Below are 27,638 nucleotides of genomic sequence, written 5' to 3'. Positions count from 1 at the left end.
TCCACTAATGTGTTTGTGATATGACTTAGTAAAAAGTGGTGTTACCCTTTGTGAGGTAGTACGGAGTATCTTTTCTCTTTGGGCGAGTGGTGGGTGGTCGGCACCCTTTCGTAATTGAATCTCAACCTGTACGAAAATGATGAGACGTGTTATGGAATGCTGATGTAGATAATATCAATAGCCCCGCAGTTTGGGAGGGATGTTTACACACCTCGTTATGGAGCCCCTTCTTGGGCTTTTAGAGACATTCTTGCAAGAAGAGAGACGTGGAAGGTTGTGAAGCCTGCAAGGGTAGTTGTTTCTAAGCGACTTTCATACGAGGAAAATGTAGATGCAAACATAAACAAATTTGATTTAAGGTGGATGTATACCTCAATCGTAGAACCTTTTGAGATTCCCTATATTCCAGGTTCAGGGTATAGGGCGTCCGTCGAGGTTCTCGAGACGATATGCTCCATTGTTGACCACTTGTGTGATTTTATATGGTCCTTCCCACTTCGGGTCGAGTTTACCGATTGGACGTGAGGCTTCGGCTTTGCGGAGAACTAAATCTCCTACTTGGAAAGAGCGAGGGCGGACTTTGGAGTTATAAACTTTCGCCATGCGACTCTTGTACATTTGCTGTCTGATGGATGCAATCTCTCTTAGTTCGTCGACGAGATCGAGGTTAGCTCTCATTGCTTCTTCATTTGCCTTTGGTGAATAATTGATGACTCTCCAAGAGGGTTCGCCAATCTCGACGGGTGCTACAGCCTCTGTTCTAAAAGCTAGGTTAAATGGAGATTCTCCTGTTGCTGTTCGTGGGGTTGTTCGATATGCCCACAGAGCATTGGGTAATTCTTCAACCCACTTTCCCTTGGCACTTCCAAGCCTTGTCTTGAGATGTTGAAGTATCGTGCGATTGGTTACTTCAGTTTGACCATTTGCTTGGGGGTTTGCAACCGAAGTGAAGAATTGCTTAATAGATAAGCCAAGACACCAACTCTTGACTTTGTCTCCACAAAATTGTGTTCCATTGTCCGATAATGGAACGGGGGATGCCGAAGCGGCATACCATGTTCTTCCATAGGAATTGGATGACATCTTCTTCGCGAATGCGAGCTAAAGGTTCCGCTTCTACCCACTTGGTGAAGTAATCTACAGCTACAATGAGGAACTTGCGCCCTCCTGTTGCTGGTGGAAAAGGACCGACCAAATCAACTCCCCATTGAGCGAAAGGTATGGGACTGTCAATCGGTTGCATCGGTGCTGCTGGGAGATGAAGGATGTTAGCGTGTTCTTGGCAAGGCTTGCATCTCTGCACTAGTCTTTTCGCATCTTCATGCATGGTGGGCCAATAGTAACCTTGTCTCAATATTTTGAGAGCTAAGTTTCTTCCACTTAAATGATTACCACAAATGCCTTCATGTACTTCCCGAAGCACATAGTCTGCTGCCGATGGGTTAAGGCATTTAAGATAGGGGAAGGAGAACCCTCGCTTGTAGAGATCTTCACCTATCATTAGAAAACGAGCCGCCCTTACCTTTATTTTCTTCGCTTGGGCGATGTCAGTCGGAAGTTCCCCGCTTTTGAGATAGTTTGCGATGGGGGTGATCCAACAGGGTTCGCTCTCTTCAGCGCAATTCACTCCGTCGGTGGAGGCTATTTCTGGTTGGGAAGCCGTGAGGAGCGTGATTTTCCGGCTTCCAATGCTTGCCATGGAACTTCCAAGTCTAGCCAACTTGTCTGCATCAATATTGTTGGCTCGTGGTACTTGCTTTATCTCATAGCTGTCCAATCTTGAGAGGAGGGTATGCGCAAGAGCAAGGTACTTTGCCATGGATTCTTCCTTGGCTTCATAGGTTCCAAGGACTTGGTTGACTACTAACTGGGAATCGCTGTGTATTATGAGTTTGCGAGCTCCCGCTGCTAAAGCGAGGCGGATACCAGCGACCAAAGCTTCATATTCGGCTTCGTTATTAGAGGCTTTGAAATCAAACCGTTGAGCATACTCTAATTCATCGCCATCTGGGCTTGTTAATACAATACCCGCGCCTCCTCCTGTAGCGGTGGATGATCCATCGACATTGATGGTCCAAGTGGGTATGGAGGTGCTCTCCTCCGATGTAGTCATCTCTACTACAAAGTCTGCCAGGATTTGAGCTTTGATGGCTGGGCGTGGTCTGAATTCAACCCCATATTCACTTAGCTCTATAGCCCATTTAGCTAATCGTCCGGAAGTTTCGGGACTTTTCAATATTTGTTTAAGGGGATAGTTGGTGAGAACTATCACTTGGTGCGATTGGAAGTACGGACGTAACTTTCTGGCTGCATTGATGAGCGCGAGAGCAAGTTTCTCCATATTAGTGTAACGGTGCTCTGGGCCTTGGAGAGCTCGGCTTATGTAATATATTGGTTGGTGACCCTTTTCACCATCCCGAATGAGCACTGCGCTAATGGCATCAGTAGAAATAGCCAAATAGAGGAAGAGAGTATCTCCTGGTTGGGGCTTCGTTAGTAGAGGTGGGGAAGTGAGATATGCTTTCAATTCTGTGAAGGCTCTTTGGCAGTCCTCATTCCACTCAAACTTTTTCCCACCTCTTAGTACCTTGAAGAAAGGAAGGCCCTTATCAGCTGATCGAGATATAAATCGGTTTAGGGCTGCCAAGCAACCCTTAAGTTGTTGGACCTTCTTAATCGATGTGGGAGGGGCCATGGAGGTGATAGCTTCAATCTTTGCTGGGTTGGCTTCAATTCCCCGTTGTGATATCATATACCCTAAGAATTTTCCGCCTCGAACTCCAAAAGAACATTTTAGGGGATTGAGCTTCATCTTGTATTTACGTAAGATGGAGAAGCATTGACTTAAATCGGTTAGGTGATCCGCGACTTTAATACTCTTGACAAGCATGTCATCAATGTACACTTCCATGTTCTTACCAATCAAGTCCGCGAACATCGTGTTCACCAGGCGTTGGTAAGTAGCTCCTGCATTCTTGAGACCGAACGGCATAACTCGATAGCAGTAGATGCCTTGGTCAGTAATGAAACTAGCTTTCTCTTGATCTTCTGGGGCGAGCAATATTTGGTTGTATCCTTGATATGCATCAAGGAAGCTGAGAAGTTCGCATCCTGAGGTTGAGTCTATGAGCTGGTCGATCCTTGGTAAGGGAAATGGATCCTTCGGGCATGCCTTGTTGAGGTCGGTGAAGTCTACACATAGTCTCCACTTGCCTCCGGGTTTAGGTACTAATACCACATTGGATAACCACTCGGGATACTGAACCGATCTAATGTGGCCTGCATCTAAGAGTTTTGCCACTTCCTCTTTGATATGTTTGTTGCGCTCAGGACCGAAAGTCCTTTTACGTTGCTTGACCGGTTTCAATCTTTTGTCAACGTTTAGTCGATGCAATGCTACTTTCGGAGGAATTCCCGTTAGATCTTGAGCTTTCCAATTATCTCCGGGTATGAGTTCTACTGATTTGAGCTCTTCAACCGCGGCTAGCTTGGCGGTGTCGTCGGGTACGCTGATTAGGATTTCTTTATCAGCTTCGATGACTGCGTTGACCCATTTTCGCTTATCTTGTCTCGGGGTGTCGTCTCCTTTCCCTAAAGGAATAGGTCTCTTAGATGGCTCACGTAGAGCTCTTGCATAACATTCTCGAGCGAGACGCCTATCTCCAAGTACCTCTTCCATTCCATAAGGAGTGGGGAATTTCCACTTTTGGTGGTACGATGAAGGTACAGACTTGAATGTGTGGATCGCGGGCCTTCCCACGATGATGTTATAAGGGGATGGTTTGTCGACGATAAGGAATTTTATCATTTTCGTTACTCGACAAGGATCTTCCCCTAAGGAGATGGGTAACTCTACTTCCCCCATGGATAAAACACCTTCTCCCGTGAATCCTTTCAGTGGTGTAGTGATGGGACTGAACCGTGCGTTATCTATGCCTAGCTGCTTGAATGTGTGGAGATACATAATGTCGGCTGAGCTCCCACCGTCCACTAATATCTTTTTAACTATGAAGTTGGCCACCGTTGCTGTTATCACTAACGCATCGACATGATCTTCATCTGGACCTTCAAGGTCCGAGGAGTTGAAGACTATGCCATGATCAGGTCTTCGTATTTGATAGACGGATGCGGATGGAGAAGCATGTTCTTGATTCATACGTGCTGATCGAGCGAGGGTGCGTCTCGCATTTTGTGAGTCGCCACCTGCCGGTCCTCCGGAGATAAAAGAGATGATTCCTCGGGTGGGTTGGTTATCATTGTTATCTGGGTCGCGCCGATGACCCCCCTCCTCTCGTCGTTGCTGTTGATCTCTAATGTTATCTCGGCGTGGAAGATCATCGCGGCGCTTATTTCGAGGCTTATCAATGTATTCGCTCAAGTGGCCTTGCTTGATCAACCTCTCAATTGCCAATTTGAGTTGCGCACATTCCTCGGTAGTATGCCCTTTATCTTTGTGGAATCGACAATAGCGATCCGATTTTTCTCGTTTCGCATTGGGTTGCATTGGGCGTGGAGGCTCTGCCAGACCTTTTTGTTCAATCACATAAAGTATTTCAGTGAGGCGAGTATTGAGTGGAGTGAATCGATTATAAGTTGAAGATGATTGGCCTTGAGGCGGGGGTGGAGGACGTCGATCATCTCGTCTCCTAATATCCGGGCGGTCATCTTCTCTCTTCCTCTTGGGAGGAGCATTGGCAGAAGCTTCCTCTATGCGTATGTACTTTTCAGCTCGATTTAACAACTCATCTAAGTTGCCAGGAGGTCTTCCTGCGATAGATTCTTTGAACCTACCCGACTTCAGGTTTTGCTGCATAATCCCTGAGAGCATATCTTGTCCTACACTGGGAACTTCATGAACAGCCTCCACGAAACGCCTGATGTAGTTGCGGAGTGTTTCATTGTCTCTCTGTACGATAGAGAAGAGATGTGCTGGAGTTTTAGCATATTGCTTATTGATGGCAAATTGGTTGGTGAAGCGCAATGATAACTGAGCGAAAGTGTCAATTGATCCTGTGGGCAGAGCATTGAACCAATTCATGGCTCTCTTGGAGAGAGTGGTGCGGAACATCTTGCACATTGCTGCATCTGTTGGGTCATATAAATCTGCCATAGCGTGGAACTTCTCTTTGTGTTCCTGCGGGTCGGTAGTTCCTTCGAACTGAGGTAAGCCTGACACTTTCACTCCTTGAGGCAATACCTCGTTGAGGATGTTCAGGGTGAAAGGACTGCGCCTTGTTGGGACTGGCGCTCTTCCGTCAATTGGATTGTTCAATCTGGGGAACTGGTTTTGGCGAGATACTCTACTATTTATCTCGTCTTCCCCTTCATTAAAGATATGAGCTCTTCGTAGAGACGCATCACCCCGTTGGAGCGAATGGTGGCGTTGTTGTCTGGGTTGTGGCTCCCTGTGATTGGTAGATAGCTGCATCCGGGATCTTGGATCTGAGGTGGATGAGGATACACTAATCCGATCGTCATTGTTCTGGGCCGGTTGCTGTACCCTGGGTGGCATTGCGGGTGGAGCATTAGCTGGGATCACGGGGGGAGCGTTAGCTGGGATCGCGGGGGGAGCATTTGCTGCCATCGTGGCGATATATTGCGCCACCGCATCAGTGGCGGCGCGAGTAGAAACTTCTGTTATCATTCGTTGGAGTGCCTCCTCGGTTATTTGAACCGTTCGAGAAGCAGGTAGAGGTGGAGCCTGTAGTGGAGGATCGGCGAGTGGTGGATCCCGAGGGGGAATCACCTGAACCTCACGTGGTGGATCCGGAGCACGTGGAGGAGGTGGCAAGCCAGAGCCTCCTCGAACTGGGAGGTTGTTAGCTGTGTCATTCTCTCTCCGAGTGGACTCAGGAGGATCTTGCTGGCTACGTGATCTGGTCTGCATTCCCACAGACGGCGCCAAAATGATGACGTAAAAAATAAATCACCTAGTGTGTTGAAGCTGGGAGAGCAAAGTAGGTCACGTGCTCACGAGCTAGATAGTCCTGAGATCTTTAATTTGCTCTAGGATCCTGCGAACAGAAAACACGTAATCTAAGCCGGGGGTTGATCCGACGGAAACCCCTCCAACGCTCAAGTCAGACGTGAAGATAGTTGGTAATTGTAGAGAGAATTCGAAAAGAGGAATTGATCGAATAATAATAACGTACCTTCATTAAATGAATTTAAGTGCTATTTATACTTTATTGATTGGGTCGAGACAATTTATCGGGCCCAACCTTATTTGGGTTTGATTGGTCCTTGATTGGGCCTCTGTAGAAATAACTATTAAGTTGAGCATGTGGTCCAATAAATGTGGGCTATTGGGCTGGACCAATAGGCATATCAGTGCTAAATGGTCAGAAATTGGTTGGCCATAATCTAATTTTTATTTAATTTTTAAATTTTTTTTATAGTTTATACCATACATGTCCTTAATATTTTTGGCTCCAAGTTATTTCTAATTTACCTTCCTAATTTATCTCATAATCTGTTATTACGTGAGTTACTACTTATCACCCTAAAAATTAGTAACCAATCATTCTATACGCTTTCTCACAGTCTAAAAAATATAATCAATCTGTTATCTTCTTTTCACGTATAGTTTGTTATATTATTATTATAATAATAATAATAATAATAATAATAATAATAATAATAATAATAATAATAATAATAATAATAATAATAATAATAATAATAATAATAATAATAATAATAATAATAATAATAATAATAATAATAATAATAATAATAATAATAATAATAATAATAATAATAATAATATTATTATTATTATTATTATTATTATTATTGGGGGCCGGCATTTCATTAAGAATTTCTATATTGTAGGACAAATTTTCTGCTGAATATTGTGATGGGAGATTGATGAATAACAAGGTGAGTAATAAGGGAAATTGAATTTTGAAAAAATACCATTTTTTATAGCTTTTTATTTTATTTTATTTTTATTTTTTGCTTTATTATTGGTATATAAGTATAGATGAATAATTGTAAAAATTTAATCAAGCTAGATTTTCATATATTGGAAATTGTCTAGGGAATTTATTATTATGATATTAAATTAATAACCTTAGGCCTCGTTTGCTTACCTATATCGGAATACATTGGATTATGTCAAATTGGATTAATATCCCACTGACTAATTAATTATTTGGCCAGTAAGATGTTTGATTCGTTAGATTAAGGCTGTGTTTGATAGCCTCTGAATTACCTCTGAATGAATAATTTATCTTATTCTGTCAGCATCACCCTATTTAGCGTGTTTGGTATTCAGCTCTGAACTGAACCTCTTAGACCATCTCCAATGGTCATGGGGGTGGGTAGGGGTGGGGAGGCAAAACCACCTCCAATGGAGGTGGGTAATGGGGGGGGTGGGTATGGCTTGGGTATGGGTGGGGAGGAGGGGAGGGGGTGTTTAGCTTGAGCTGCCCCCTTCCAGCTCACTTGCTGGAAGGGGGCGTGTGCCTACTCTCCAATTTACTTTTTTTTTTTTTTGTTTTTTTTTGTTTTTTTTTTTTCTTTTTTCTTTGTTAACCGATTGTTTTTTTTTTTTTTTTCTTCTTCTTTTTTTCTTTTCTTTTTTTGACATGTCAAATTTGTTTATTTTTATTTCTTTTTCTTTTGTATTTATGTTAGTATTATATCATTATTTTATTTTATTTCATTTATTTAGTTACATAATTTAATATCACATAATTTCAATAAAATCAATACTTTGTAAATAAATACTTTTATTTTTTTTCATTTCTTTCTTTTATTTTATTATTTCCTTTTAAATTATATCTTTATTCGTAATTTTATTATTATTTTATTTTGTTTCTTTATTTGGTTTTATTTTATTTTATTTTTTAATATATTTCTTTTATAATTGTAAAAATTAGAAAAAACAACAAATACGATTATTTTACTTTTTATTATAAATTCGAAATAACAACATAATCTTAATAAAACCAAACACTTAATTCGTAAATAAAAACTAAAATAAAATTATTACACATTTCCATTGTGTCTTGCCCACACATGAGCTATTAAATCACGCTGAAGGTTACGATTTACTTCAACCGATCGCATTGTGTGACGACGCCTCATATAATCAATTATGGATATACCGCTTGTTCTTGGGTTTAAATCTAATTCCTCATTTCTATCATAACTGTTGGCACGAGCTCTGCGAGATGTGGCTGGGTTGTTGTCATCGTCATCTGACTCAGCATCAGCGTATTCATCTCGTTCGTCTTCCACAATCATATTGTGGAGTACGATACATGTCATCATAATATTTCTTAGGTCCTTCAGATTCCACCCTCTTCCACGCTGCTTCACTATAGCAAATCGGGCTTGAAGAATTCCAAAAGCTCGTTCAACATCCTTGCGGTATGCTTCTTGCATTTTTTAGAACAACTGTTCTTGATGTGTTCTCGGCTGCTTAATAGATTGAATTAACGTACCCCATTTTGGGTATATGCCATCAGCAAGATAATATGCCATGTAGTGATCTTTTTCATTTACCTGATAGTGAACTCTTGGGGAAATTCCTTGAACAAGGTTGTCGAACAAGGGTGAACGACCCAAGACAGTGATATCGTTTTGTGAACCGGGTACGCCGAAGAATGCATGCCATATCCAAGTGTCAGATGAGGCCACTGCTTCAAGAATAATTGTGGGTTTATGTTTTCTTCCCGAAAAGCTCCCCTGCCATGCAGTTGGACAATTTTTCCATGTCCAGTGCATACAGTCTAGTGAACCGATCATTCCAGGGAACCCACGTCGTTCCGCTTTGTCAAGTAGCCTTGTCATATCTGCGTTTGTCGGAGCACGGAGGTACTCATCTTTATACAACCGCAATATTGTTTTGCAAAATTCGCGCAAGGAAATATTTTGCTCGTAAAATGATTTAATGGATATATTGATGATGAAATATTTTATTGATTGAAACACATTTAAATAGGGAAGACAAGACATTAAGATTTTACTTTTTGAAACACATTTAAATAGGGAAGACAAGACAAGACAAGACATTTAAATAATACAAACTTGATAGTGACTATACAAACTTTTGAATTAAAATTTTACTTTTTTCTTTTGCAGATTTTACTTTTGCAGACAACATCTATATGACTTAATTGAGAGATGGTGGTGACAATGACTATACAAACTTGATAGTGACTATACAAACTTTTGAACTCAAATTTTACTTTTTTCTTTTGCAGATTTTACTTTTGCAGACAACATCTATATGACTTAATTGAGAGATGGTGTTGACAATGACTATACAAACTTGATAGTGACTATACAAACTTGATAGTGACTATACAAACTTTTGAATTCAAATTTTACTTTTTTCTTTTGCAGATTTTACTTTTGCAGACAACATCTACATGACTTAATTGAGAGATGGTGTTGATAACGACTATACAAACTTAATAGTGACTATACAAAATTTTGAATTGAAATTTTACTTTTTTCTTTTGTAGATTTTTCTTTTGCCTTTTCGGATTTACCCTGACCTTTCATATTTTACTTGTGCCCTTTCAAATTTTACTTTTGCCCTTTCGAAATTATCCTAACCTTTCATATTTCACTTGTGTCCTTTCAATTTTTACTTTGCCCTTTCAAAATTTTACATTGTCTTCTACACTTCTTTACACACAATGATTTCTCTATATAATGAGAAGGGATATGTTAGACAATAATTCACATCTCCACATCTACACTTATTTAAGAAAATTATCTATTTTTTATATGGCTCCCACTAAAGGTTGGTCAGAAGATGAAGATGTAGCTCTTACAAAAGCCTACATTGCAGTCTCGGAGGATCCAATTCACGGGACTAACCAAACTGAAGGAGGTCTGTGGAAGAAGGTTATGTCTACCATGAAACAAATTCTTGATGAGAAGGGGATTGCGTATAATATTAGAACAAAAGATGCCGTACTCAGTCGGTGGAGAAAACAAATTTCTAAGTATTTGAACCACTGATATTCGGCAACTAAAGAAGCATCAAGTGTTTGCGGTAGCGGAGGAAACCTGGTCGATGAGGTAAATGTTATGATAATAGTATTTTGTATTATTTATATATTTGCATAAAGTATATTAATTTTTAATTTGTATTTGTAGTATACTCTGGCATTGAGTATCTATCGAAGAAATGCTAAAAAAACTTTCAACTTGCAACGTTGTTGGGAAGTTGGTAAGGATTGGGTGATGCTAAATGCGCAAGAAGATATGGTGGATGGAATTGAAACGGAGTTATTTCATTCGCAGTCCACATTTCCTTCATCTCAACCAATGAATTCCCCACCAAGTTATTCTCCACAACCGTATGTTTTACGGGATGAGCTACCACCAGTGGATACACATACTGACCAACGTAGTAAGAGACTATCGGATCGAAAAAAGCCCGTAAAGGCAAAGAAAATGCGTCGCCTAGTTCTAATGCGGAAATTAATTATAATAATCAAGTAGAAATACTAGAGGCCGGACGAAAGCTTAGGCATGATCAAAACATTGCAATCCAACAAATGCAAGAAGAACACAGAGTCATGGCAATGGATACAAGTAATTGCACTCCAGGTACAAAAGCATATTGGAAGTCGAAAAGAAAAGAGATACAAAGGAAACAAATCGCAAAAGACTTATTTGAAAGTTCTTCAGCCCATTTAGACGACGACGCATTTAATCCGTTTGATTGATCTCCCTTGTTCGATTTATATGGGTACTCTTTTCCTTGTGTCGGCCCACAAGGTTTTTGACGAGGCCCATTCGTTATTTCATAAATATAAATCGAATAACAACTTTTTGGCCAAAAAAATCCAAAAAAAAAAAAAAACAAAAAAACCAAAAACAATTCCTTGTTCAATTAATTATTATTTTTTGTTTGTAGTAATCGTTATTATCCTAGATGTTTTCGGATTCTTGTTGTATTATTCAGTTTTATCCTTGTTGTTTTTCAAATGTTGTTTTCGTGGTTATTATTCTTGTTTTTTTTCAATTATTGAATTAGTTGAAGATTATTTCTTTACTTATATTTGAATATTGTATTATTATAATTAAATTATTATTATTATTATTATTAATTATTAATTATTATTAGTAATAATAATTATTATTAATTATTAGTTATTATTATTATTATTATTATTATTATTATTATTATTATTATTATTATTATTATTATTATTATTATTATTATTATTATTATTATTATTATTATTATTATTATTATTATTGTTGTTGTTGTGGTTGTTATTATTATTTTATTATTATTATAGTGGTGAGAGTGGGGATTGGAAAAAAAGTAATATAAGACCGAACGGTTGGAAACGACGTAAGTAGAGGGAGGGGGAGGGGATGGGGAGGGGAGGGGGAGGGGAGGGGAAAACCCCCCCTCTCCATTGGAGATGCTCTTATTGATTCAATCAAAATTGTCCGTCTTATTCGTTCAGACATGTCACTGAACATTTTCTAGACAGATTTATCCTCATTAAAATTTCATAAATCCAAATAGTCCTCAAGTGTGAACGACTCGTATATTGTCTTCTTTTATTCACCCAATATATTGACACGTATGAATACAATGGAAAAAATAATAAAAGGTAAATGAAAATGTGAAATCTTTTTTAGTATTTTATGATTTTAATTGAATCAATTTATATATTGTAATTTTGTATGATTTTGATTAAATTATTATTTATACAAGAAATATACGATTCTAACATATAACTATAAGTGCATCTATTATTTTTAGTTGATTAAATTCCATGATTTATTATATGATGTTTTATTGTAAGAAGAAATATTTAATGGTATTAATAATTCATATAGTCAATTATAAATTTATATATAAGGCTAATACAGTAAAATTACATTATTCAGATGCTAAGTTATCAAACAAACTTGATAGTTTAGTATTCAGCACTCGGACAAATTCTTAACTATTCAGAGTTGCATTCAACATTCAGCATTCAATGCTTAATTCTATCAAACATAGCCTAATCTTGTATTAAATTTGTTAAATTTTGGTATTAATTGTGAATTGTCTGAAAAGTCTTTTAATTAACAAAATTAAGATATTGTTTTAAGGATAAAATTGTATTATCCTCTTTTAATCACCTGCTACTAAATTAATCGTAGGGGGAGGGGTGCTACTAATTTAACCAAATAATAGCTTTTAATTGCGGGCTTTAAGTATAGTAGCGGGCTAAAATAAATACGAATCTCATCAACCAAACATCTTACTAACCCCTACTATTTAGTTAATAGAGCTTAGTAGCATTAAGCAAACCAGACCTTAGCATATTATCAAGATTTTATTTCATATAATCATGATTTTTAATGATTAAGGTCCAATTATACAGAAAATCAATAAATGTGCATAGGTTATAGCAAAAAATATAGGAAATCACTAAAATATGGTTGGGACTAATTGTTTTTCAGTTATTTAATTAAAAGCGATAAAAAGTAAAATTGAAAATGATGCAATCAATGTTTCATTGAAATTGTAAAGTGATCTTAACAAATTAGTGAAAACCTTCCATCAAGATATAAAAACATCGCTAATTATAAAGATACAAGTTTTTCGTATTTTAGCATAACTGCGACGTGTCTTTACTACATATATCATTTTTCTAGATTTATGAAGCTTTCCTAGGACGATTTTTTCAACCATTTTTTGTGTCTCTATTCTTAAAAAAATCCACCAAAAAGCTCTTAAAAAATATAGTTCAAAGCATGTATTTATTTTCAATTTCAAGATAAATTTATGGACATATTTTGAATTCCTAATTTAATTCTTAAAGTTGAAAGATCTAATTTATGTTTTTTTAGAAATTTCAAAATTGCAACAACGCGTTGAATGTAATAATTTTAAAAATAAGAGAGAAATTATTGATTTTTTATTTATAATAAATAATTTAAAGAGCTGATAAACGGGTGTAATGAGATTAAAAACTAGAATTAAAAAAATATCCTGCATTTACTAAAAAATGATCTGCATTTATCATTTCAGATTTTCAAAATATGAATCAACGTATATAATTACAAAATATTTAATATTTTAATAATAGTGTTATTATGAAGATGTATTTAATTTTTTAAAAGATGTATTCAGAAGCTAGCTATCAGACTCACCGCAATTCAAGACAAAGACCAAAGAACCACATTCAATATGGTCGTCCGTTTGCACATTATATTTTCAACAAGTGTTAGCAAACCAGCCTGCATGAATTGCATGCCAATTTAATTTTGTGTCATCCCACCATTTAATTTATGATAACTATCAACATATGCATTAATTTCGTTTTTAAATAAGGTAATCTGCAACCAATCATATAGGTGTATTCGGTAAACCTACACTCTTGTATAGTACTTCGTCCCGAAATAAGTGTCTGTTTTTACTTTTCACAAAGATTAAAAAGTTCAGTAAATGTAGCTTGATTTTAGGAAAATCGCATAAAAATAAATAAAACAACCTTTATTATTTAATGATCTATAAGAGATAATTAATGTTTAGAGATGCATTAATAAGGTTAAAATAAGAAAAATGCATTTAATGCAGTAAAATCCTAAGTGACAGATAATATGGAGAAAAAAAATATTTTTAAAAAGAGAAGGTTATTGTGGAACAGATGGAGTAATTTGCAAACCATACGAGAGACGTAAACAACACTACGTTAACCATGTGTGACAAGCTCGACCAAGCGACCGCTGATTGGAAAATTCAAATCTGGATTAATTGACATATATTCATTTGTTCGAACCGCTATGTCATCTCTTGCGAGACGACAGTAAATTCGTTTTTGTTTTCTTATGGGGTTGACAATTTTTCGCATTAAACCATCATTAATTTTTCTCTTCTTTTCATCCCACCTAACTCTGTCAGAAAAAAAAAAATGCAATTCTCGAGATAATTGTGCCTGCATTTTAATGCCAATATTTATAACTCTACTATATTCACAACTGTCCTCCACCGTTTTGAAGAAACCCTAATTAAAATTTGCCCTAATAAATAGACCTCTTTCTCTACCCTAATTCCCGCACCTCAAACATTCTATCTTCACTGCGTCTGTGTGTGTGTGTGTGTGTGTGAGAGAGAGAGAGAGAGAGAGAGAGAGATGGGAAAATTGTACGTAATTTTCTTGATTGTACTTGCACTAGGGCATTGCACAGCAAGAAACATTCCAGATGACCAAACAAACCCTAATACTAAAGTTGACAATATTACCCCTCTTGATAAAACGGAGAATATGGTCACATCTGCAGACGGGCCGGCGGCTAGCGGCGTGGACGATCAGAAAAACTTCATCACCTACGGTGGAGTTGGTGGTTTTGCTGGAATTGGGGGCTACGCCGGAGTGATTCCGGTGCTTGGCGGCATTGGCGGTGCAAGTGGGCTTGGAGGGCTCGGCGGACTTGGCGGTTTAGGTGGTGGTGCCGGTGGACTTGGTGGCGGTGCTGGTGGTTTAGGCGGTGGTGCTGGTGGACTTGGTGGTTTGGGTGGTGGTGCTGGTGGACTTGGTGGTTTAGGTGGCGGTGCCGGTGGTGTTGGTGGTGTAGGTGGGGTCGGTGGTGTAGGTGGAGTTGGTGGTGGTGTTGGTGGTGGAGCCGGCGGAGCTTCGGGCGGTATAATACCCTAAATTTGTCTGAGTATAATTGCTTGGTGAGATGCATGGTAATGTACTAGGGTTTGAGTTTGTTTAATTTTCTAGCGTTGGTAATTAACGTTTGTTTGATTATGCTTATTGTAATCTTGATTTCGTTTTTTCGAAATTCGGAATTTTAATATTGTAGTATGTGATAAAACTAATTTTATGGTAATGCGTTATGCATGCATGCATGTTGTTTAGTTCCACTTTCTTCTATTAATAAATCGTTACTAATTAGTACATGAACCATGAAATAATATTCATTTAGCTTGTTTGATTCTTAGTTCACAATTTTTTTTCTTTATTTTGTTTGATACACTTTTAGCCCATAAAAAAAAAAAAAAAAAAAAATAAGAGAGAGTTAGGCTTGGGCTAGAGTATTAGTTAGTCACTATTTGGGCTAAGGCTATTTAGATGTCCTCAAAATAAATAAAATTCCTATTTGAGTTTGGCCCAAAACATTTTAAATATTTTGTACAAATTTAATATATATATATATATATATATATATATATATATATATATATATATATATATATATATATATATATATATATATATATATATATATATATATATATATTATATATATCGCACTATGATGGTGTCTGTAAAATCTTTTAGAAATAACATCTAAGTTTTTTTTGCTCATAATCTGTTTTTAGCTTTTTGCAATGACCTGTTTTTTTTTAGAACACTAATAGATTTGATTTTTCTATTTAAGTTGAATTTCCAGAATATTCGCGAACACTGTTAACTTTAAGATATAAGCACTTAATACTCGTTTAAATCAAAATCACTAACTTCTGTTGTCGAATAAGCTTTTACAAACACCACCTATATAACGTATCACACGTGGTACTCGTTAAACTGAAACGTGTTTCGAACTCATAAAAACGTGTCCTCGAATTCAAGAAGAACAATATATTATTTGGATGTATGTATAACAAATTAAAAGATCAACATCCAACATGTATTCCCATTTAACAAAAGTTTTCGATAAAAAACAATTTTGTATGGATTTATGTTCGAGAAAAAATACAAAATTAGTTGAAAGATTCCTACAAATTTTAGGCTTTGATATTTAATGTATTAGAATAAAAACAAACTTTTCAATTAACCCCATCAACTTTTGTTCCCTCACTTTGCATGTATAAATACACTAACCATCAACATGAAAAAAAACCATTCACTACAATTATATATATATTGAATTAAAATTGATTATTTAGGTCATGGCTCGTTTTCTTCATCTAGTTTTGTTGGTACTTTTTTTCATGATGATGGTGACCACTCCCTTCGGTCAGCGGCCGAGGCCGAGGCCACGGCCCCGACCCGATTTTCCACCACCGCCCGATCCGGACACCAGCGAGGGAGGAGGAGGCGGTGGCGGCGGCGGTGGTGGTGGAGGCGGCTATGATGGAGGAGGTGGTGGCGGTGGCGGAGGCGGCGGTGGTGGCGGTTACTCTGGCGGCGGTGGTGGCGGCGGCGGTGGAGGCGGAGGGGGAGGAGCTCAACAAGAATTTGGCAGTGAGAAAGCTAAGAAGAGTTCTTCACTAGGGTCTCCTTAGAAAGCCATCATAAATAATATTGGTTTTCTTGAATAAATGATGTTTGTTTGTGTATTTTGAGCAAGCATTGCAATAAATTTCGTTTCGTTTACATTTTCGTACGTGTGGTGCATGCATGGTATATATATATATATATATATATATATATATATATATATATATATATATATATATATATATATATATATATATATATATATATATATATATATATATATAATATAATTTTACGTGTTTTTTCCTTAATATTCATAAATATTTATTATTTTTTAATATTTATACCGAAATCTTAAATTAAAGGACAGAAAATATGAAATTGGAGTATAAGTTTGAATTTGTTTTTGAGAGAAATAAGTCTGAGATAAGATCTAATTATGAAAATCCCTCATTGTTCATAACACATTCATCCCCTACAATTTGTGTTTTTGTTTGTTATATTAACTACCCTTTCTAGGGGGTTGTTGTACAAAATTTACAAACTGCAGGGACTTGAATATAATTTCTCCAAAAGAATGATTTTTTTTTTTGTATTACACTTTATCCAGGAAGATGGTTATAATGTACCTTAATAGTCCTCGGAAGTTTTCAATTAATCAAGAACATTATGATTTATAACCGAAATTTAGGTTTCTGGCTTTTCTGATTTAATTTACTTTGGATTTGTAATTTGAATTATATATAACTAGTACTTCACCCGTGCGGTGCACGGGACATTGAGCGTTCTAACTGATATTCGATAATAAAAACGTTCTCGAAATAGTGAGATGAATAGTTAATATGCAATACAAAGTAGTAGAAAAATATTATATTACTGTTTTATTAGTATTAATCCTAATTATAATCCTTATACTAATACTAATACTAATTATACTAATACTAATTCTAATAACACTAATACTAATATTATTATTAATATGTTAAAGCTAATATTAGTATACTAATAACAATGCTAATACTAAAACCAACACCAATATCAATATCAATACAATTACAAAATCAATATCATTACTAATACCAATACCATTATCATTACCAATACGTACCATTATCATTACCATTACCATTACCATTACCATATCAGTCCCATTGCCATTGCATTACCATGACCATTACTAATACAAATATCAATATCAATAATTACCAATAACAATACCGATAGCAATACCAGTACCGATACCAATGCCAATATCAATACCAATACCAATACCAATACCAATACCAATACCAATACCAATACCAATACCAATACCATTACCATTACCATTACCATTACCATTACCATGCATTACCATTACCATTGCCATTGCCATTGCCATTGCCATTATCATTACCATTGAGATTACCATTGCCATTACCATTCATTACCATATTATTACCATTACCGTTTCCATTACCATTATTGTTACCATTACCAAGAAAAATCTTACATTGATCTGATAACAATACTATTACTATTAGTCATGCAAATGCTAATGTAATCATAATATGCTAATGTTAGTGGTGCCAATATCATTGTCAATGTCAATGCTAATCATAATCCTAATGCTAATGTTAATGATAATGTTAATGTTAATCTTAATACATTAATGCCAAAGTCAATCATAATATGCTAATATTAATGTTAATCCTAGTATGCTAATGTTAATCCTAGTATGCTAATGTTAATCCTAATCATAACCCTAACCCTAATTCTAATACTAATGTTAACCTTGATCCTAATGTTAATATTAATCCTTATCATATTTCTAATCATAATCATAACCACAATCCTAATGATAATGTTATTGTTAATTATAATCATAATCATAATCATAACCCTAACCCTAATTCTAATACTAATGTTAACCTTGATCCTAATGTTAATATTAATCCTTATCATATTTCTAATCATAATCATAACCACAATCCTAATGACAATGTTATTGTTAATTATAATCATAATCATAATCATAATAATAATATTAATCCTAATAGAAATCAAAATATGCTAATGCAAACGTTAATCTTAATATTAATCTAATATGTTAATGCTAATGCTAATTCTAATCCTAATCATAATCCTGATCCTAATTATAATCATAATGCTAATACTTACTAATCATAACCACAATGCTTATCCTAACACTAATATTCATGCTAATATTAATCATAATTTGCTAATGCTAATGCTAATCATAACGGTAACACTAATACTAATATTTATACTAATGTTAATCCTATTATGCTAATGCTAATGTTAATGTTAATCATAATTCTAATGTTAATCCTAATGCTAAAGTTAATACTAATGCTAATCCTAATATACTAATGCTAATACTAATACTAATGCTAATACTAATGGTAATGGTCATGCTAATGCTAATGTTAATAATAATACTAATGCTAATGTTAATTATAATCCTAATATGTTAATGCTAATCATAAACCTGATCATAATCATAATCATAATCATAATCCTAATCGTAATGCTAATGCTATTTTTAGTTCTAGTTATAATCCTAATCTTAATGTTAATGGTAATGCTAAGCCTATATGCTAATGATAATCCTTATCGTAATATGTTAATGCTAATGTTAATGTTAATCCTAATCATAATTGACATCCTAATATTAATTATAATCATAATGCTAATGCTAATTATAATTCTAATTCCAATCTTAATTATAATACTAATGTTAATCATAATCCCCATACGCTAATGCTAATGACAATTTATAATATGATGAGGCTAATGCTAATTACTAATTATAGTCATAATCCTAATATAACTCGTAATATTTAGTTAATCCTAATACTAATTATAAGAGTAAAAAGCAGTTTGCCCCCTAAACTATGACTCATTTTGCGCTTTGCCCCCCAAACAATTTTTTTTTGCACGTTTTTACCTAAACTCGAGTTTTTGTTGCACGGTGCCCAAAAAGTGGTATATTCCGGCAAAATTCACCGGAAATCTGTGCACGCGCGCCACATGTGAAATTGATAGGGTTAAATTTGTCTATTCACTCGCATCTTGACTAAAAGTTTAATTTTTCCTTTTTCTTTTTTATCTCTTCTTTTCATTTTTCATTTTTCATTTTTTTAATCTGCCAAATCTCTCTCTCTCTCTCTCTCTCTCTCTCTCTAATTCTCAACTTCTGTAAAAAAAAATTATTCTTGTTCTCATCTTGCTTAGCCCAAATTCCTCCTCTGCGCCGCCTCCAATTCCCACTCCTTCCGCCGTCGGAATTTCCCTAATCAATTCTACCAAAGCAACCCAGGACCCAACTCCGACAACGAGACCTATCGCCCAAACCCCAGCCCACAACCTCCCACCATCCCGTTGCGAAACGACTCCATTTCGGCGCCGGCAGACGAGGCTAATGGGGATGTGAAGCCGGGGAAGGAGCCCGTCAAAACGGCGGCGGCGGAATCGAAGAAGGAATGAGTAAAATTTGGAGTCTAGATTATTTTGATTGACGAGATGTTCGAAGACACCCTCGGCGGAATCGAAGAAGGAATAAGTAAATTAGGAATGATAATCAATTTCTGTAAAAAAATTTATTCTATGTAGAATTGATTGAAAATATTTTTATGGATGGAGATGAGGTTTAATTGCTCCGTTCGTTGCTCTCTGTTCTTTTGGCATGGAAATGGGTCTGGGAGGTTGTTGGGGAAGAAGATCACAATTTTCTTTTTCTTTTCTTTCTTTTTTTTTTTTTGTTTTTTTTTTGTTTTTTAATGATTAATTTATATTTAATATATAGAATTTTAGTGAATAGACAAATTTACCCCCGCAAATCACACGTGCATCGCACATGATATAACATTCCGGTCAAAATTGCCGGAAAATTGAGTTTAGGGGGCACCGTGCAACGAATTAACGAGTTTAGGTAAAAACGTGCAAATTTTTTTTGTTTGGGGGGTAAAGTGCAAATCGGCCCATAGTTTAGGGGGCAAACTGCTTTTTACTCTAATTATAATCATAATTCTAATCATAACCATCACAACTATTACTAATATTATTACTAATAATAACACGCTAATAAAATCATAACAGTAATGGTAATACTAATATGTTGTTGCTAATCATAATCTGCCAAAGCTAATATTAATGTTAATCGTAATATGCCAATACTAATATGTTAATGCCAAGACTAATAAGCTAATGTTAATGTTAATGCTAATGATAATCCTAATTCTAATGCTAATGATAATCATAATCTACTAATACTAATATGCCAATGCTAATGTTAATGATAATCATTTTCCTAATATGCTAATGCTAGCTCGAGGAAAAGCTAATACTAATATTAATCATAATCGAAATATGTTGGTGCTAATATTAATGCTAATGCTAATGCTAATTTTAATACTAATTCTAATTATAATACTAACCATAATTCTAATGCTAATTTGATGATAATGTTAATGTTCATATTAATGCTAATTATAATCATAATATGTTAATTTTAGTGCTAATGTTAATCCTAATCATAAGTTTAATCCTAATGGTAATAGTAATTCTAATTCTAATCATAATTCCAATCATAATGCTAATCATAATTCTAATACTAATGTTTATGCTAATGCGAATCATAATTCTTATACGCAATGGTAATTGCTATTGCTAATGATAATTATAATATGCTAATGTTAACGCTAATGCTAATCCAAATCCTGCTAATATTAATCGCAACCTTTAGCATAATCCTAATCATAATCGTAATCTTAATCCTAATCACAACACTATCCATAATACTATTACTAATAATAATACGCTAATGATAATGCTAATACTAATACGCTTATGCTAATACTAAAATGCTAATGCTAATGATAATGTTAATCATATTCCGAATACTAATGTTAGTGATGATGCTAATGTTATTCATAATATGTTGATGTTAATCCTAATTTACTAATATTAATACAATAATATTAATATTAAAGTTAATGCTAACGCTAATGTTGAATTCTAATCTTAATCCAAATTATAATCCTACTACTAATCATAATCCTTAATTAGATTAATCTTACTACAAATCATAATTCTAATCCGAGCCCTAATCCTAATCATAACACTATTACTAATACTAATACTAATACGCTAATGATAATGCTAATAGTAATTTCAATACTAATATGCTAATGCTAATACTAATATGCTAATGTGAATCATAATCCTAGTACTAATGCTAATGTTAATACAAATATGCTAAAGTTAATGTGAATCATAATCCTAGTACTAATGATAAGGCTAGTGTTGACCATGATCTGCTAAGGCTAAACCTAATGCAATCCTAATATGCTAATACTACTATTAGGGCTAATGTTAATCATAATCCTAATATGCTAATGGTAGTAATGGTAATGCTCATAGTAATGGTAATATAATGTTAATCATAATCCTAATAAATCCTAATATATTGATGCTAATGCTAATGCTAATCCTAATCATAATCATAATCCTATTCATCATGTTAATATTTATTCTAACCCTAGTCATAATCTTGATCCTAAGGATATTGGTTATGCTAATTATAATATGCTAATGTTAGTGCTAGTGCTAATGCTAATGCTAATGCTAATGCTAATGCTAATGCTAATGCTAATGTTAATCATAATTCGAATATGCTAATGTTAATGCTTATGTTCATCCGAATAATAATCTTAATCTTAATCCTAATGTTAATGGTAATTCTAATTCTAATCCTAAGGCTAGTCCTAATCATACTACTATTGTTAATTGTTAATGCTAATGTTGATCATAATTCTAATACGCTAATACTAATGGTAATTATAATATGCTAATGCTAACTCTAATCCTAATGATAATATTAATCATAATCCTTTAGCCTAATCCTAATACTAAATCATATTCACAATCATAATCCTAATAATAATTCTAATCATTATCTTATTACTTATTAAATCCTATCATAATTATAATTCTAATCATAATATTAATACTAATACTAATACTAATACTTTTATAATATTAATATTAATACTAATTACTTTTATATATAATAAATAAAGGGACACAAATAAAATTTTCGACAAAGTAAAATGTTTCAATTGGGTTATGCTACTACCGTTAAATAGAGGTATAACATATAAAACAAATAGGAATTAAAAAAAAAACATAACAATGGTCACTAAAAAAATAAATTAAAATATATGAATACATAAAAAGAAAGAAAAAGAAAAAGAAAAAGAAAAGAAAAGAAAAGAAAATCGTAATACTGACATTATTATAAAGTGTGAGGTAAATGGCTAGGGTGAAGAAAAATATTTCAAAATATTCATTACTTGAAAGAATTCATATGCATAAATTTCAATATATTGATTTATAGATGATATAATAGTCAATATTTCCAAAAACATAAAAAAAAAAAATGAAAAAAAAAATTAATAAATACGCATCTCATCCTTGCACATACTAATGTGATAAAAGATAGGTATCTATAAAGATTCAAAATCACGGATTTACCAGACACGTAATTTAATGGGATAACAAATGGATGTCAACTAAAAAACGTTAAAAATATTTTAAAAAGTAAACAATTAAATTAAATGAACAACAACAATAAAAAAAAAAATGAAACAATGAACAACAAAAATAACAAAAGAATAATAACGACAATAATATAAAGAATAACACATGAGAACAAATATAGTAGATAATATAAAATATATAAAAAATGGGACTGGAAAAAAAATAATGGAAGTTTGAATACATTAAAAATAAACAAAGACGTGAATGAAAAATAAAAGAATTGTAGTGAAACAATGAATGAGAATAAAAATAAAGCCATGAAAATGAAAAAAAAATATTAATGAAAAAATAAAGACCCAATGAAAAAAAATATATTAACAAAACAAATAATAATAAAAAAATCTTACTTTTACTTTATACACTTATTTATTGTATAAAGCGTAACAACGAATATTAACAAAACAAAAAAATCATTGAAGAACATAATACATTGAAATACAATTTGTGAAATATTATGTAGAATAACAAAAATTTAAAATGAAAAAGAAAGGAGGAAGAAGAAAAGAAACAAAGCAAAACGTTTATTTGAGCTACATATCCGGATTATGATAAATGAATGAAAACAATGCGGTATTTATAGGGGCTTAGTTTTTCTAGTGTAAAGAATTTTTTTTAGGTTTTGCTAAAATAGTAAATTATATTATTGATTAATGATTTGATGCATTGATTGTATGATAATCCATAAAATAAGAATGTTACCATAATATATTTATAATCAATATTAATTATGGACGAATTTTTTTAAAATATGAACGGATGTATGGATCTAAAATTTCAATTGAAGAAATGGATTATAAAATTGAAGAATGGTAAGGTAAATTGTAATTAAAATAATGTCATTTATTGATTACCATAAATATTTTATCACAATCCGGTATATAATATAAGGTAAATTAATAAATACTGGAAAAAGATTTGTTTCTATTTTATTTCTCTTAATTAAATGAAAAATATAATTTAAGAAAGAAGTCAAAAATAAAATAAATGAAAAATGTAGGATCAAAATTGAAGATTTAAAAACATTGATTGTGTATTCTCCCTTTATATATTATATAGATGTTTCTGGAAATTTTGATTCCCGGTACAATTTTGTATCCGAAATAATTATGACATTTCCGAATTTTTTCCAATATTTTTTATTAAATAATTATTAAATCTTGAATATTTTAATTAAATTTTAAAAAATTGTTCCAGTTGTAACTCTTTGGAATTTCAGAAATTTTTTATTTTCCGAAATTTTCAGAATTGGAACATACCTCTGAATTTCAAAATTTTTAGAATTGGAATCGAAAGTATTATTTGATACCCGAAAAGAACTATCGTGTAACGATCAAATTTTACTTGCATTTTATTGAATAATTTATTTACTTCATTTGAAATTATATTTCATCCCTGAATTTTGTTGATTTTGATAATAAATCTAAAATGATTGACTAGTTGACAAACAAACAAACAATCAACCACTAATTCACCATTAAAAAAAACATTTATTCATTTTCTCAATTAGCAATTATTATAAAACGTTATATATATATATATATATATATATATATATATATATATATATATATATATATATATATATATATATATATATATATATATATATATATATATATTCACCACTTATGAGTCAAGTAGAGCTGATTATTGTAAGCCTCGTAGATTCCATCAGGCCGCACGTGCCATACACACGTGAGGCCTTCCTTGCAACGAACGGTGTCTCTCAAATACTCGAAAACATTAAACCTACCCTTCCTAGTATTATTATCGGTAATGTCACACGTGGCGATGTTCTCGAGCCCGAACCTAGTGACAACGTCGTACGTGAACTGATAAACGAAGCTCCATGGATTCGTACTCGTGCCGTAATCTTTGTCTGCCGAGAAACAATGAATCGTTATCGGCGTATTCGTCTCTGACATGATCTGAATCTTGTACGGTACAACGTCGTTTTGCGCTGAAAATTGTGAAGGGAAATTTGTTGCTATGATTAGGAGAAAGAAAAGTGTGCTGAGATGAAATTGGAATAATAATGCCATTATTTTAGTTTTTTTTTTTTTTTTAACTTAATTTTGTTTTTTTATTGATATTATTTGTGGAGATGTGATGTATATATATATATAGGGAGAGAAGTGCAAATAGTAACGGTCTGCAATTAGGGATATGAATTTGTTTTGACTTTTGACTAAAAATGTGATAATTAGTAATATTATGTAGTAATTAGTTTCCCTAAATTAGAATATATTCATATTTAGCAATTTTGTCATTATTTTGTCTTAATTAGTATTAATATACATGGATTTGTAATATCTTGGTTTTTTTTTTTTTTTTTTTTTAATCATGTTACAAAAAGAAACGCAGGGGATTAGTGGGGCATGACTTGAATCTAGGGATCTTTGAGTCTTGCTAATTCATATTAGCACTTATTTTGTAATTTTAGTAAAGGATTTTTAGCGAGCGACGCCCCTGTAATAGGTCTAATTGTCGAATAGGTTCTCGTGTTAAAATTATTAGTATTTACCCCTCTATAAACTTAGTCAAAACTGTGAAGCCCCCTAACCCATAATCGAGCATTACACTCGCCAATTATGTGACTCGAGGTGTATTTTTTGGCATGAAAAGACCTAAATACCATTTACATAAATTTCTAAAATTATAGATTCACCCCTATAATTTTATAAGACCCAAATAAAGTTTTTAAAATTTTTAATTCAGTCCATGATACTTTCAATTAAGCCCTCTCCCCAATTGGAAAAAAACACCTCAGTCTTCATCTACAAGTAGTTTAGTTGAGGACTTTTACATTCCTAATTAAGGTACAAAATCTTTTGTTTGCTCAAATGTTGAGTTTGAATGAAATGTATGACTTAGATCATTTTTAGTGTATTTTGTAGGTAAGAACATAAATTCGCTACACCGGTGATAAAAACCGAGTGGGTCTTCTGCTGCCACGTGCCATTTTTTTTGTATTTTTCTAAAACCCGTACAGGTTAACTCTAGTGAAGAAATATATTATAAAATACAAAAAAAGACACGTGCCAGCAGAAGACCTACCCAGTATTTATCACCAGGTATAAGGTCAAAGAAGTCCATAAATTCCATGCCCGGTCAACGTAAGACTTGTGTGCAGTGGCCCCCTCATACTCGGCCACTCTCAAGCTCGGATCCGAGCAACACCTTGTTATTTATATTATACATATATCTATTTGTTTTTTAATTTATTTTTTATAATTGAATTAAATTTTGGAACTTACGTTTAATATGTTGGCGGGATAAAATTATCTTTTTTTTCTTTTTTTTTTTACTATTAATGTTCTTTTTTTGGAATTTCTCCTTTTATAACTTTTTATATAACAAAAGGACACAATTATTTAATTCTCATTTTTGCACAGGGCACAAAAATGTCGAAACCGAAACCGAAACCGAAACCGAAATCGGCAGCCTTGAAGGAAGGAACGTATAAAGCTAAATGATATTATTACGCGCTAAGATGTTTGAGCTAAAGAAACATTAGGAGTTATTTCGTAAACTATTTTTTCTGCTCGAATGTACTATTAATATAAATAAATAAATAAAATCTTACACCACCGATAGGCAATAACTCAATACGGTTTGCCTTTCCCTTGGAACTGCAACTCATCTTGGAGATAAGAAGTTACATTCAAGAATGCATTTTCACTGCATGGGATTGTTAGCCCTCCCATCGGATAATCGAATCCATATTCTTCCTCCGAAAATCTCAACAAATCTTGAAACTTCGGATGCTTTAGATACAAAATCGGGACGAGAAAACGGGTTTTAGTCTCATTAGTCTCGCCTACATAAACCGCTAAATAACCCTTCGGCACATCTACTTTTCCTTCCGACTTTGTGAAAACGCATTGTCGTCTATTAGAATGGCGAATAATTGTCGGAAAACAGCTTCCCATTGAGACAATTGTAGGATGAAAAAAAAATTGTGGAATGTTTTTTTTATTTTATTATTTTTTGTTTATGTTGTGATGAAAATTCTGGTCTTTTTCAATGCTTATTTATATAGTAGAGTGGAGATTGCTCAGTCAGACAATTTCACAAACAGCTTAGGGTCAATGCAAAATGCTGTAGGGCCAAAATTGTACAGGCATTATTTAGGTTGGAGTTTATTAATTACAGTCAGTCCCCAAGTTGTGAGGACACTAGGGCCAATGCCCATGGTTTTGTACAGACGAATAAGTTCCATTACAATGAATTTTGCTAATATTAGTAATAAGAGGACTTTTTAAGCAATTAAATTAAATGTATGGGTGCTTAATGCAATAAACTTAAGATATGGACTTTAATTTGCTCAACACCGTAATTTCTAAAAAATAACATAATCTCAATCTATATTTGTACTAAATGAAAAAAAAATGTAATGCCAAAAGATTTAGGCCCCGTTTGGTTGTCAAGATAAGGCATAATGAACTAAATAGTTGGACTTAATTTGATGTTTGGTATCCCCATAAATTGCCGGGTCGACAGCCAAAATTATGTAATCATGGCTATCTTTCCTTCTAGTGAGTTTCTTTGTTAGACGGCGTGAGGTTCAATTAGATAATTGAGTTTCATTAGATTATTTAATCTTATCTCGACCAGTCTTATCTTATCAACCAAACGGAGCCTTATTGTCTAGCGGAAATCCCACGTACGGAAGAGTGATAGTTCAACTGATTCCGAGAATGCTAAATTGGTAGAATTTCTAGAATCGAATACTGGCATCGTGTAAATTTCAATTCCAATCATGGTTGGTTCTTTGTGGGCGCCAAGCCCTTATCCGCTATCTTAACATGTCGCTGAGTTATCATAATTTATGTTATTCTATCAAAATTTGTTGGGCTAGGGGATGGGAATCGTACTGAT

At 33.7% G+C, this 27,638-nt stretch overlaps 4 protein-coding genes across 4 annotated transcripts; 1 reads left to right on the top strand and 3 right to left on the bottom strand.

Moving 5' to 3' along the window:
• Nucleotides 1-411: 411 nt before the first annotated feature.
• LOC148769001 (uncharacterized) lies at nt 412-5,644 on the bottom strand. Its single transcript, XM_088820901.1, has 2 exons — nt 1,055-5,644; nt 412-957 (listed from the first exon to the last, which is right to left on the bottom strand). Exons 1-2 carry the CDS (start codon nt 5,642-5,644, stop codon nt 412-414), a joined length of 5,136 nt encoding a protein of 1,711 aa, XP_088677027.1.
• An 8,332-nt stretch (nt 5,645-13,976) lies between these two features.
• Nucleotides 13,977-14,820, top strand: LOC105950844 (uncharacterized). Its single transcript, XM_012974212.2, has one exon. It carries the CDS (start codon nt 14,118-14,120, stop codon nt 14,637-14,639), a length of 522 nt encoding a protein of 173 aa, XP_012829666.2. The 5' UTR covers nt 13,977-14,117; the 3' UTR covers nt 14,640-14,820.
• Nucleotides 14,821-24,376: 9,556 nt separating this feature from the next.
• Nucleotides 24,377-24,799, bottom strand: LOC148769000 (S-protein homolog 6-like). The gene has a single exon (XM_088820895.1). It carries the CDS (start codon nt 24,797-24,799, stop codon nt 24,377-24,379), a length of 423 nt encoding a protein of 140 aa, XP_088677021.1.
• A 1,563-nt stretch (nt 24,800-26,362) lies between these two features.
• On the bottom strand, nt 26,363-26,689 carry LOC105950689 (auxin-responsive protein SAUR21). Its single transcript, XM_012974060.1, has one exon. The coding sequence runs from the start codon at nt 26,687-26,689 to the stop codon at nt 26,363-26,365; it is 327 nt and encodes a 108-aa protein (XP_012829514.1).
• Nucleotides 26,690-27,638: the final 949 nt, after the last annotated feature.

This window comes from Erythranthe guttata, chromosome 7 (genome assembly GCF_056151865.1).
Source record: "Erythranthe guttata isolate IM_541 chromosome 7, IM_541, whole genome shotgun sequence".
NCBI lineage: Eukaryota > Viridiplantae > Streptophyta > Magnoliopsida > Lamiales > Phrymaceae > Erythranthe > Erythranthe guttata.
The sequence above is the reverse complement of the archived record's forward strand: the minus strand, read 5'-3'. Positions and strand labels throughout refer to the sequence as shown.

What these genes read in the sequence shown, in the direction of transcription:
- LOC148769001 (XM_088820901.1), bottom strand. Translation starts at nt 5,644, where the DNA reads ATGATAACAGAAGTTTCTACTCGCGCCGCCACTGATGCGGTGGCGCAA. An exon ending in AATTCCTATGGAAGAACATG is followed by an intron (nt 958 to 1,054) that starts GTATGCCGCTTC and finishes TTATCTATTAAG; the next exon opens with CAATTCTTCACTTCGGTTGC.
- LOC105950844 (XM_012974212.2), top strand. Translation starts at nt 14,118, where the DNA reads ATGGGAAAATTGTACGTAATTTTCTTGATTGTACTTGCACTAGGGCAT.
- LOC148769000 (XM_088820895.1), bottom strand. Translation starts at nt 24,799, where the DNA reads ATGGCATTATTATTCCAATTTCATCTCAGCACACTTTTCTTTCTCCTA.
- LOC105950689 (XM_012974060.1), bottom strand. Translation starts at nt 26,689, where the DNA reads ATGGGAAGCTGTTTTCCGACAATTATTCGCCATTCTAATAGACGACAA.